Consider the following 12578-nt stretch of genomic DNA (forward strand, 5'->3'; position numbering starts at 1 on the left):
AACTTCAGCTGATAATCATTTTCATCAACTCAAAATTAGGTAGGTGTTCCTAATGTTTAGTATACTCAGTGTATAATCTATTTTTGTCTCTCTCTCTCTCTCTACACATTCTCTTTCTATTTCACTCTCTCTCTATCTCAGTCTATACTCATACTTTTAGCAGTAATCATACAACATTCATGTCTGTCTGTGTAATAATGTCCCAACCAGTCAGCCGGTCTACCCAGCCAGAGGAACTTTATGTACCACAGAGCTTATCATGCTAAAGCTATGGTGACGTTATCATCACCAGCAGCATCGAGGAAGTCCCAGGGACCAGGGACGCTAGCTCTGCTCAGCCCAGATCCCTCCCTCCATCGCCAGGCAGAGATGCTTCTTCCCCCTGCTCTCTCCTGGGGCTCCAGCCCTCAGAATCAATCATTGATGTGGCAGAGAGAGTTTAGGACAGGGGACTGGGGAGTGGAGAACAGCTCCTTGCCCAGACCCTTGCTTGGTGGCAGACTCCAGGCTGCATGGCAGCACTGGCTTTTAGAAGGCTTTTTAGGCCGCCGATGATAAATATGGAAAAGTCCACATTTTAGGCTGCTGTCACTATGTATTTGGTGAGGTTTGAAAATAATCCACAGCATATTGTACGAATAGGACGACATTGTCCCTGTTCAGTATCATCATAAAATCCTGTCGTTTTGAAGGTTTTTCGTTGAAATAAAATAACATAACCTAGTCTCTTCATGCAATAATCTGATGGTTAAAAGACTGACTGTGTGTTGCGTCATCTTTGTTGTCATCGTCAGGTTGGTTGTCTCTGCTTGGCTGTCCTGTCCAGCGTGTTAGTCTGGTGACTGATTATGGGTACCTACATCACAAGGATGGGGACATTTTGACAAGGATTGTTTTGGTGCTCATGACAAGCTGTTGTTTACCATAGACAATTCTATTTCTGCATTTTATTTTAAGACTGTAACAGCCCATGAGAAAGGGGGTTCTCCTTTTTCTGAGATGTGTTTTACAACAAATGTCATACCGTTTAGGAGCTAGATGTAGTGATTGTCCCTTCATACCATAGTCAACAGACAAGGATGAAAAAGCTGGACTGGGGCCCTGGAGGACTGGACCTCTTCTCCACTCTTCTGTGTGTGTGTGTGTGTGTGTGTGTGTGTGTGTGTGTGTGTGTGTGTGTGTGTGTGTGTGTGTGTGTGTGTGTGTGTGTGTGTGTGTGTGTGTGTGTGTGGTGTCCTGGTGACATACAAGTCGAATCAATGAAATTCGAACTTGAAATGCTTACTTATGGTTCCTTTTCCAACAATGCAAAGTTAAAGATAAAACAAAATAAATTATTGAAATAGTGACAATAGCGCTGCAAGGCTGTGAGAGGAGAAGGACGTTCTCAGGCCAGGCCCCGCGCACCATCCCATTTAGAGCTAGCCTGCCGATCCATAAAGGGATAATGTAATACATAAAGGGGATTTAATAAGATCGAGGATGGGGGCTAGATGGGATCGATGCTGACTCAGGACTTTGGTTTGGCTTATAGGAGATCCTGAGATAAGGAAGGGGTTCCTAATACAAAACAGAGCATGATGTTCCTAATGCTATTTGTTGCTGCAGTACCAAATATTTGAATATGAATGGACATTAGTATTTGTTTACTTGGGAGAGTATTCATTTAACGGCTTTGTCGAAAATTAAATGCAATGATCTATGTGACATTGCTACATCTCCACCTCTACTCCCCATCTCTTCCTCTCATCTCCCATACTCCCCATCTCTTCCTCTCATCTCCTCCTCTACTCCCCATCTCCTCCTCTCATCTACTCCCCATCTCCTCCTCTACTCATCTCCTCCTCTACTCCCCATCTCCTCCTCTACTCCCCATCTCCTCCTCTCATCTCCTCCTCTACTCCCATCTCCTCCTCTCATCTCCTCCTCTACTCATCTCCTCCTCTACTCCCCATCTCCTCCTCTACTCATCGCCTCCTCTACTCCCCATCTCCTCCTCTCATCTCCTCATCTCCCCATCTCCTCCTCTCATCTCCTCCTCTACCCCCATCTCCTCCTCTCAACTCCTCCTCTACTCCCCATCTCCTCCTCTCATCTCCTCATCTCCTCCTCTACTCATCTCCTCCTCTCATCTCCTCCTCTCATCTCCTCCTCTACCCCCCATCTCTTCCTCCTCCTCCTCTACCCCCCATCTCCCCATCTCCTCCTCTCATCTCCTCCTCTACTCATCTCCTACTCTACCCCATCTCCTCCTCTCATCTCCTCCTCTACTCCTTTACTCCCCATCTCCTCCTTTCATCTCCTCCTTTACTCCCCATTTCCTCCTCATCATCTCCTTCTCTCCTTATCTGCCTTTAGCTAATGGTGCTGGCCTCTCCACTGAGCAAATGGAAGCTGGCCTCTCTCCTCTTCCCATGGGACTGACTGACTCTCAGAACATTGGCTTGAGGATGTTTTTTACTTTCCACTTTTTGTTTTCTGTTCTGTTCCTTTACTTGTATTTGACCAAATATGATATTGAGATCAATGTTTTAGTAACCTCGACTAAGCATGTGTATAAAAGAGGGGACGGGGGGTTCTTCCTTACCACCATCCTGTATGGGCTCTATCAGGCTGATGTGTGAACGTCATCACCCTTAAGGCCATGCATACCAACTCTGGCTTTTATAGCCTGCCATCATTTTATTACTTTATCATGCTGATTATCTGACTGTCAAACTGTCACCTCATGTTATTGGTCTGATGATGTCACTAACTCTAGTCTGTTTATCAAGATAAAGGTTCCACTTCAGCTCTCCTCCATTCCTCCATAGTCATTCCTTCAATTAAATGTCCCTCTCTCAACATTCACTTATAATTGAATTTAATTCCAGTCAATTAAACAACACCGTGATCTGAGAATGTATGTTTTTTATATGCAGCATGACGCAAGATCAGAGCCCTGAAATCGAATTACCCAGAGAAAAGATGTAGACTAGCTGCCAAAGCTGTTATTCTCTCTCTCTCTCTCTCTCTCTCTCTCTCTCTCTCTCTCTCTCTCTCTCTCTCTCTCTCGCTCTCTCGCTCTCTCGCTCTCTCTCTCTCTCTCTCTCTCTCTCTGCAGAGTTGAGTTAGGCTTGATGTATGTTGTTGCCTGTAGGAGTACTGGGGTCTGTGTGTGTTGGTGTAAGAAGTTTGAGTTGCTGTTCTCTGGCCGTTGGTCCTGGATCTAGCCCTGGCCTGCTCTGTGTTGATGTGGTCATTGGTTATTATGCAGCTGCTCCCCTCCTGTGGCCATGGTTTACAGTAAATAACCCAGAGACAAAGAGAGGACACAAATACACACACACACACAAATACACACACACACACACAAATACACACACACACAAATACACACACAAATCAACACACACACACACACACACACACACACACACACACACAAATACACACACAAAGGACAGTCATTAGATAGGAGTGTGTTACCTTTAACACCAAGCAAGCAGCCGTGTTGGGTTTGTATTACGCTGCATGTGGTCAGACAGATAGATAGCTTCTCTTGCGAAGGCTGGAGATGTCAGGTGAACAGTCATACAGACAGACTAAACACGTAGTATGTGACGGTCTGCGTCACCTTTAGATGGTCTGTATTGACTCAGTACATCCAGAGTCCAGACTGGCTGGACCTGACCCCTAGTCCCTACAGCTGGCCAGACAGGCCGTACTACAGTCCCACTGTGCTCCATTCTGCCCTATAGGCCTAGTTGGCAGACATACCATGCTAGTACACCTCCCTACTCTGTGTGCACTGGGCAGACACAGAGACGGTCACAGCTGCCCTTCTCCCCGTCATGGTCTGCCTCGTCTGCTAGTCTGCTGTGCCAGAGCAGCAGGGTGTCAGCTTGGTGTCTAAATGGAGGGAGGGAAGAGGAGGTGAGTAAAGGAGAGATGATTAACCCCCTCAGTTAGTCAGAGGAGGATTGCTTTCCCAATTTGAATGGGTCTGTTGAGGCTTATGCTGAGGGAGTAGTGTAGTAGATCAGCTTTGAATTTCTCACCTCTTGTTATCTCCTCTAGTCCCTGCTGGAAGTGGGACACTCCTCTCCTCCTCTCCAATACCCTCCCCACAGAAAGGGATTAGCATTTAGTACAGCCAATATCTACACACACACACACACACACACTGGTGTCTGTTTGTACGCACACACACCAGGATGAGTCATATATTATGAAGAGGCATTTTCCAGGAAATTATTCTGAAAATACCCGGACGCACACACACACACACACACACACACACTCACACACACACACACATTGGTGTCAGAAGTGGGATTGCGCCCGTGAAGCCATTGAAGAGGCGTGCACATGTGATGTGAGAGACTTGGTAAAGAGAAGTGTGGGGACACGCTCTCCCGAAGGAAAGGGGGTAATGTAGCGACCTTAACCCAACACCTAGCAACCTCGCCAAGAGGTTCGGACCTCTTGGTCTAATGGTTAAGGTGAGTCCCAGATGGGGCTCCAGCTATGATGGGGCTACCCCCCCAAATTTTCTACAGTATTGTCTTCAGATCTGTAGACGTAACTGTACCCCCTGCAGAGTTGAGTTGGGCTAGAGATTGATTGTTGCCTGTAGGAGTGCAGGGTCTACAGGGGTGTGTGTTGTGACTGAGTATTTCCAGATTCATTTCCTGGAAAGGGCATCCTCGTAATACATCAGTCATCCTGGTGTGTATGTCCATAGCTGGGGTTCCATCCAATTGGAGACAGATTTTCATACGAATATTCTAAAATCTGCATATAAACAAGATGTGCATGTCCCAACCACTTGTTGTGGACAAAAGGCTGCGTGATGACGAAGTGCACTCAAAAATTACTTCTGCAGTTAAGTTCCCATGTACCAATTAAAAGACTTAAGTTACATGGGTTTCAATCACAATTTCAACTACAGGTGGTTTTGTCACACAAACATGCACAATCTAGTTTTGCTTCAGGCTCTCTCTCTAGACAAGACTTGGCTGATAAAGTGGACAGGGGGTTATATGATTAGATATTGATAAGAGCGAGATCATTTTATTTAAGAATTGGCAGCCAAGCACCGATCATTATGTCAACAGCATTGAAATAATAGCCTACATGCACCTAACCACAATGTGAAGTACATCATAACTTATTTCATCTGCTTATGAACTTGAAATGCTTTTTCACGTTGTGACGGTGGGCGCCTATCATGCGTTTATTTCGATATGATGATTATTATATCAATGTTTGCACATAAAGGCATTACCAACGCCATTTCTCACATAATTCATTTTACCGACACAAGATCCCACCTTGTGGAACAAACAAATGGTCTGTCCTAATGTATCAAATTGTACCGACATGACTGTCGTTTTTATGCGACAGGTAATTCTTCTGCATGAAATGGTTAGATGGAAACCTGGTTAATGTGCCTGTGGGTCTGTTTGCATGCACACAACAGGATGACTCGTATATTATATGGATGTATTTTACAGGAAATAATCTGGAAATACACACACACACACACACACACACAGTGTATACTATAGTGAGCTGCAGGATATAATGGGTATGATAGGCAGAGGGGACAGGGCCTTGAGGTGAGAACCTGTTGGCCACTGGCTGAATAATCTCTTTATACCAGGAGCCTTGTAGACCAAGGTGACAGACTCGATCAGTCCGGACAAACACACACACTCACACACACATATACTACACACACACACACACACACACACACACACACACACACACACGTACACACACGTACACTACACACACATACTACACACACGTACAATACACACACACACACACACACACCGTGTATACTATAGTGAGCTGCAGGATATAATGGGTATGATAGGCAGAGGGGACAGGGCCTTGAGGTGAGAACCTGTTGGCCACTGGCTGAATAATCTCTTTATACCAGGAGCCTTGTAGACCAAGGTGACAGACTCGATCAGTCCAGACACACACACACACTCACACACATATACTACACACACACACACACACACGTACACTACACACACATACTACACACACGTACAATACACACACACACAAGCACACACACAAATACTAAACACACACACACACACACACACACATACTACACACACACAAACACACACACATACTAAACACACACACACATACTACACACACACACATACTGTACACACACACACACACACACACACACACACAATGTTGCATTAGCCTTTTACTTCAGTGTGCTAAATCAGGGTCACACAGGGTGTTTTCTGGTAATCTTAAACAATTCTACTTTGAAACCAAAGTATCCACCTCACACACATGGTTATGGGCTTTAAAAAGAAGACACCTGTATCATGTCAGATATAGAGTTGACATGTATTAACTTGTGAGTTTGCATCCCAATATTACACTTTATATACATCACAGAAGACTGAAATAGAACATCTTTCACATAGAAACACCAGATTTCTGTCTGGTTTTTAGAAATTATCTTTATTAATGATGAAATGATAAACTATTAATAACATTCCACCCATGAGGCCAAAGAGCTTTTGGTCATTGACAGCAGGAAAGGGCTGTTATCAGTTTGGCCTGGCTGGACTCGAGGGATGGATGGTGAGCAGGTGTTAATATTGATGCACTCACATACATACATACACACACACTCACACATACACACACTCACGCATACACACACATACACACACACTCGCACACATACATATATACACTCACACAAACACACACTCACATACATACATACATACACACACACACTCACACAGACATACACACACTCACTCACATACACCCACACACACATGCATACTCACTCACTCACTCACATACATACATACATACATACATGCATGCATGCATACATACATACATACATACATACATACATACATACATACATACACACATACATACACACTCACTCATACACTCTCACTCACATGCACACACTCCCACCAGAGGTGGTTGTCATAAGCCCAGCTGCTAGTCCAGTCAGTAATAGTGTAATCAGTCCTACACTAACCACACGTTATCATACCACATCATCGATAACAACATTAACCCTGTCTGTCAGTCTGTTTGGCTGTCTAGTTGTGTTAACTGTTTAGTGCAGAGCTACCAAACACGATCATGAATAATCTCAGTTTAAAGGGCGTCTCGGCAATCTGCTGCATCATAGTGATAATGTCAAGACAAGCTTTGTAATCAGTGTTAAATATCACCTCATTTTAATTCATATTTGCTGTTAATATCACAGGGAGATTATTGAGTGTGACTCATAGAATGTAATTGCAGGAGAATGTAATAGGGCGAATTCAGTTTGTAATGTCAGAGAGAATGTTGTGATGGCTGGGTGGAGGGGTTCGGGTGTGGGATGCTGTGTTATGGTAACAGTATAGGTACTTCATGATTACCCTGTACAGAATTAGTTTTCTGATATTTACCACTTTGTCTTCCTTTCCTCCTCCCTTCTCCCTCCATGCAGGCTTCATGTGTCCTGTCTGCTCCAAGTTCGTCTCCACGGATGAGATAGATCTACACATCGTCATGTGCTTGACCAAACCCAGAGTGACGTATAACGGTAAGACTGCGAACTCTACCCCTAGACTGTTCTCCTTTGCTGAACTGGTGCTTGTGAAGGGGAGGGCTTAGTGTGTGTGGCCAGACAAGATGTTGCCGTGGCCGTCTGACATTCATTGACAAGCTCATTTATTGCAACATGGTTGCTGTCAGACAGTGTCTGAATGAGCTGCTTGTTGTTTGACAGTTAAAATACCACTCCTCCCCGTCAGTGACTAATGTGACTGGTGTCACGGCAGGTGTTAGCTCTGTGTCTGTGTAATCTTAATGGCAAGACAGCGTTTTATGGCAGATCTGTTACAGAGGGGACGGTCACTGGACTCCCTGATCTGTCCAATACCGTCTGCCTAAATTGATCAAAATAACTCTCTCCTCTCGCTGCAGTTCAATTCAAACACAAACTCTCTCTCTATATCTTTCATTTGTCTCCCATTGTGTTGCCGCTTTAATGCCTTAATCAGCCTTTGCACGTTTTCAGACACTGTCAGTCTATATAAACACACAGTGGAATTACTATGATGCCAACACACAGCCAAGTACATCATAACAGGCTGGGTAGGGGCTCAATGGAAGAACAAGTCATATTACTATGGTTATGAGTGATCTACTCCATAAATAATTGTAATCTAAGGTTTCCTAATCAATTGCATCTCCCCGTGGTTTCTTAATCTCTTTCTGACGACTGGTCCAATTGATTTATGGGCCATATCTTCATAAACAAACTGAGCAGGTCGCAAGTCTTAAGTGGACAGTGTTTATGTGAATGACAGTGAAAACATGTCCTGTATTTGATACTGTAATCTCTGCAGGGGAGATGTAAACTAGGATACAGCAGTGAGAGGGGAAAGTTGGAGCCCCCCAACTTACTTTTAGCCCTGTTTACATTCCTGGTTGAGAAGAAGCAGAGTTCAACACACACACACACACACACACACACACACACACACACACACACACACACACACACACACACACACACACACACACACACACACACACACACACACACACACACACACACAAACAAACCTCACACCACACTCACACCACACACACACCACACACACACCACACACACACTCAGGGCTGAGTCATTTCTGCCTCACACACTTGTATCTCCCTGCCTCTCTTTTCCACTCCAACTCTATGGGGAAATACTTCCTACATTGGGCCCAGGCTCTGGAAGTCATTGCCTAATAGCCCTAATGAGGAGTTTGTAGTGGCCCCTTCTAAGCACTAAGTCAGCATGTAGGATTCAGTTAGTCAGAAAACAAATGACTGCATGTTGTCTACGTCCCAAATGGCACCTCATTCACTATATAGTGCACTACTTTTGACTAGAGCCCTATGTGACCTGGGCAAAAGTAGTGTACCAAATAGGGAATAGAAGGCCATTTGGCTGAAGTTTACTGATAAGATTAATAATAATCACACAAATGTATTGTTAGCTCTTGTATACTCCATGTCTTCCTCAACATCAACAACATAGCCCAGTGTACATTCAACACTGAGACATAGCGACTTCTGATGCAATAATATGTGTCTGTTTTTCTTCTCTGAGCAGTCCTCTCACATGCCTCTGGCAGCTCATGTGGCCAATATTAGATTTTTCAGCAGAGGTCAAATTCTGGACACTTCTATAACTGTTATATTATTGGATCATGGAGCTTCAGTCCACAGTGACTTGCTGTAAAAGCCTAGTCAAACAGGCCTTCATCATGGCTCAGGAGTGGGTAAGGGTGGCAGCAGCACTTTCTCTGTGTCTGCTTGTTTTTAGTGCAACTGTGATGTAACAGCATTGGGCTGATGATGGGTGAAGGTCAGTAGACCTGGTTTCTCATGCATCAACAAGACTGAGGGAAAGTCATCCATCATCAAACACAGTGGGGGGATGAATTAAGGGGTGGTGGCCCGTTCTGTGTGTTTGCGTGTGTGTGCTTCACTCCTGATATTGTGGTTGTCTGTGTTTATGTGCTGTCTGTGACACAATCTCTCCCCTGCCTGCCTGCATCACAAGAGACCAAGTATGAGTCAAGCCCCAGACAGATGTATCAGTCATGTGGACTTTAAACCGCTTGTTTTGTCTCCCTCAGCCTGAAGAAGGGCTTTTTTAACACACCCAGTTGACAGAGAGGACAAATGCTGCTGTTTAAAGATAATCCCCAGGTTTTAAACAGCCCAACAGCGTTTAAAAAAAAACCTGCTGGTCATCGGAGATGACATTCTCCAGTAATGGAAGCCAATTTACTATGTTAATAGACCTTAGAGAAGACTGGCTGGGGTATGAGTGGTGAGTCATGACTTTCACTCTCTTTACTCCCCCCTCCCATCCTTCTCTGAATAGGTTTCTCCCCGTCCTGGCCTGCCCTGGTACCCCTGTAGACAGCCCCTTTTCAGCCAGTCATTCTCTTCCTGAGCACTGTGTCCTATGCTGTCCTCCAGGCTTTCTGCACTCTCCACTCCTCTCTAGCTAATCTCTGTGTTTGGAGAGAGAGGGAGAGTATGAGAGAGACAGGGATAGAGGGGGGTGGTGGGGAGAGAAAAGGAAAATAGAGAGAGAGAGAGATACACTAGTCTACAGTTTTAGTAAAGAGTGTGTATGTTTATGTGTCTGAATATGGAGAGAGAGATGATTGTTAGTGTTCCCTTTGTGCAGGTCTGGTCTGGCTCATCAGTCATGTGGGGAGGAGTGTAATGGAGCTGGACAGGAGAGATTATCACTGAGCCCTCCACTCCCTCTCCTCCTCTCTTCTCTCAGCACCACTCTGACAGCCAGCTCTGTGTTTCTACCTCTCCTCTCCTCCTCTCTTCTCTCCTCTCTCAGCACCACTCTGACAGCCAGCTCTGTGTTTCTACCTCTCCTCTCCTCCTCTCTCCTCTCTCAGCACTACTCTGACAGCCAGCTCTGTTTCTACCTCTCCTCTCCTCTCTTCTCTCTTCTCTCAGCACCACTCTGACAGCCAGCTCTGTGTTTCTACCTCTCCTCTCTTCTCTCTTCTCTCAGCACCACTCTGACAGCCAGCTCTGTGTTTCTACCTCTCCTCTCCTCTCTTCTCTCCTCTCTCAGCACCACTCTGACAGCCAGCTCTGTGTTTCTACCTCTCCTCTCTTCTCTCCTCTCTCAGCACCACTCTGACAGCCAGCTCTGTGTTTCTACCTCTTCTATTCCTCTGCCGTACGGGACAGGGAGAGAAAGAGAGGGCGAGAGAGGAAGCTTCTTTTTCACACAACTGGCTCTACTCCCGAAGCGAATCCCATTACCTCTCTCACTTACCCTCTCTCTCTCGCTCTTGCCCTCTTTCTCTCTCCTTCTCTCTTTCTCTCCCTCCCTCTCTGTACTCTCTCTCTCTCTTGCCCTCCCGTCCATACATACAGAATGTGATGCTGTTCATACTGTATGCCCCCCACTGTACTGCAGACAGGGAGGACCTAGCTGCATTCTGTTTACACACACACACACACACACACACACACACACAGTGGGAGAGACGTGCTAGGGGAAGGGTATGCTCAGAGCTGCAGAGCTGCAGCAGGACATCCTATGGACCACTCTACAGCCCTGTCACATGACGTGACCCCACGCCCTAGGAAATATCTACCTACTGTCGTGTCTTTGGCATCATTAAAGTGAAGACTTATTTTATCAAATCAATTCTCTGTAATTATTATTATTATGTAAATGTAATTCACTAGGAAGTCGGGGCACCAAGGAAAATCTTCAGATTACAAAGTTATAATTTTCCTAATAAAACTCTTCAGATATTTTAATATCTGATCAATTAGTCTTCTAATTAATTAATTAATTATTCTTTACCTCACATTAGTCTCATTCCAAATGTCGTAAATTGTTGGTTATCTGCACGAACCCAGCCTTTACAATGAATCATCCATACACCAATTGTCTTAATCATTTATTTACTAACTAACTAAATAATCACAGAAATGCATAAACAAACAAACAGTAGATATGGTTACAAGGAAATGATAGGGGAGGTTCCCTAACCATTTCCTGCCGTGTAGCCAATGCTCCACGTGGTATGGTTAGGAATTCAACAACCATTACAACCTTAGCTTAAACTGAGGTTTTTGTGGTCGCTACTCAAACCTTTGCCCCTCAGCTGACCGAGGTATGCATGGTCTGAAGAGGATTTCTTTAGGTGAGGGTTTTATTCAGAACAGTAGAAAAGGGCTGTCCCATGAGCCAGATCATGTCTGTGTTCATGGGGGTGGGCCAATGACTTAGTTAAACTTTAAAGGGAATACAATTCTCTCACATTAACATCATTACATCATTTCACAAATAGTTTCATCTTTACGCATTCATTTTATACAATAATTAGACGCAAACCTCATAATGGAAGCACCTGTATAAACAGAGTTATAGTAATGTGGCTGTATTGTCTTTCATGAGGTCACAAACATGAAACAAAACGGACCCGGTCGTAGCTGGCTTCTCCACCGACCGGTTACACATTCTCCAAAACATGGATATTGTTCAGTTCTGTGATGTAGAAGAAGTTCCTTTGTTCTCTCTATGTGTCTCCTTCTGCATGGCCAGGGGGAGAGTCTCCTCCAGGAATTTACGACCTGAGATAACAGAACCTGGGTGTAGGACAGGAGAGAGAGGGGGAAGGCACTCGCTATACCCAAAGAGGGCCACGTCAACACGCTACACTCTCCTGTTCCTGAGACACTCTGATTGGACCAGGAAACAGGAAGTAGCAGTAGGCCTGAGCAACCAATGATAGTGAGAGAGGGGACTCTCCCTCCACAGTCCAGGCACTCAAACTGGACACTCCAGATACTGCATTTACTGCCCAGCCCCCTCACTGTCTGTGTGTTACTGTATCATAGTCCTGTGTTGTGTGACACTGTACTAACGACTCAGGGAGAAGACAGCACAAAACACACTCACATAGAGACACAATACAGTAGCCTGCCAGATGTACTGCTGCTGAGGGGTGTTGGTGTTG

General features: G+C 44.9%; 1 protein-coding gene across 2 annotated transcripts in view; it reads left to right on the plus strand.

Annotated features, from left to right (window-relative positions):
* Nucleotides 1–12578, plus strand: part of LOC106579397 (E3 ubiquitin-protein ligase znrf2) — a 78651-nt gene that overhangs the window by 44299 nt on the left and 21774 nt on the right. For both annotated transcript variants that reach the window (XM_045701661.1, XM_014159250.2), the window contains exon 2: nucleotides 7511–7606. In XM_045701661.1, coding sequence (XP_045557617.1) covers nucleotides 7511–7606 — 96 coding nt within the window. The remainder of the gene's footprint in view (nucleotides 1–7510; nucleotides 7607–12578) is intronic.

This window comes from Salmo salar, chromosome ssa02 (assembly GCF_905237065.1).
Source record: "Salmo salar chromosome ssa02, Ssal_v3.1, whole genome shotgun sequence".
NCBI classification, from domain to species: Eukaryota; Metazoa; Chordata; class Actinopteri; order Salmoniformes; family Salmonidae; genus Salmo; species Salmo salar.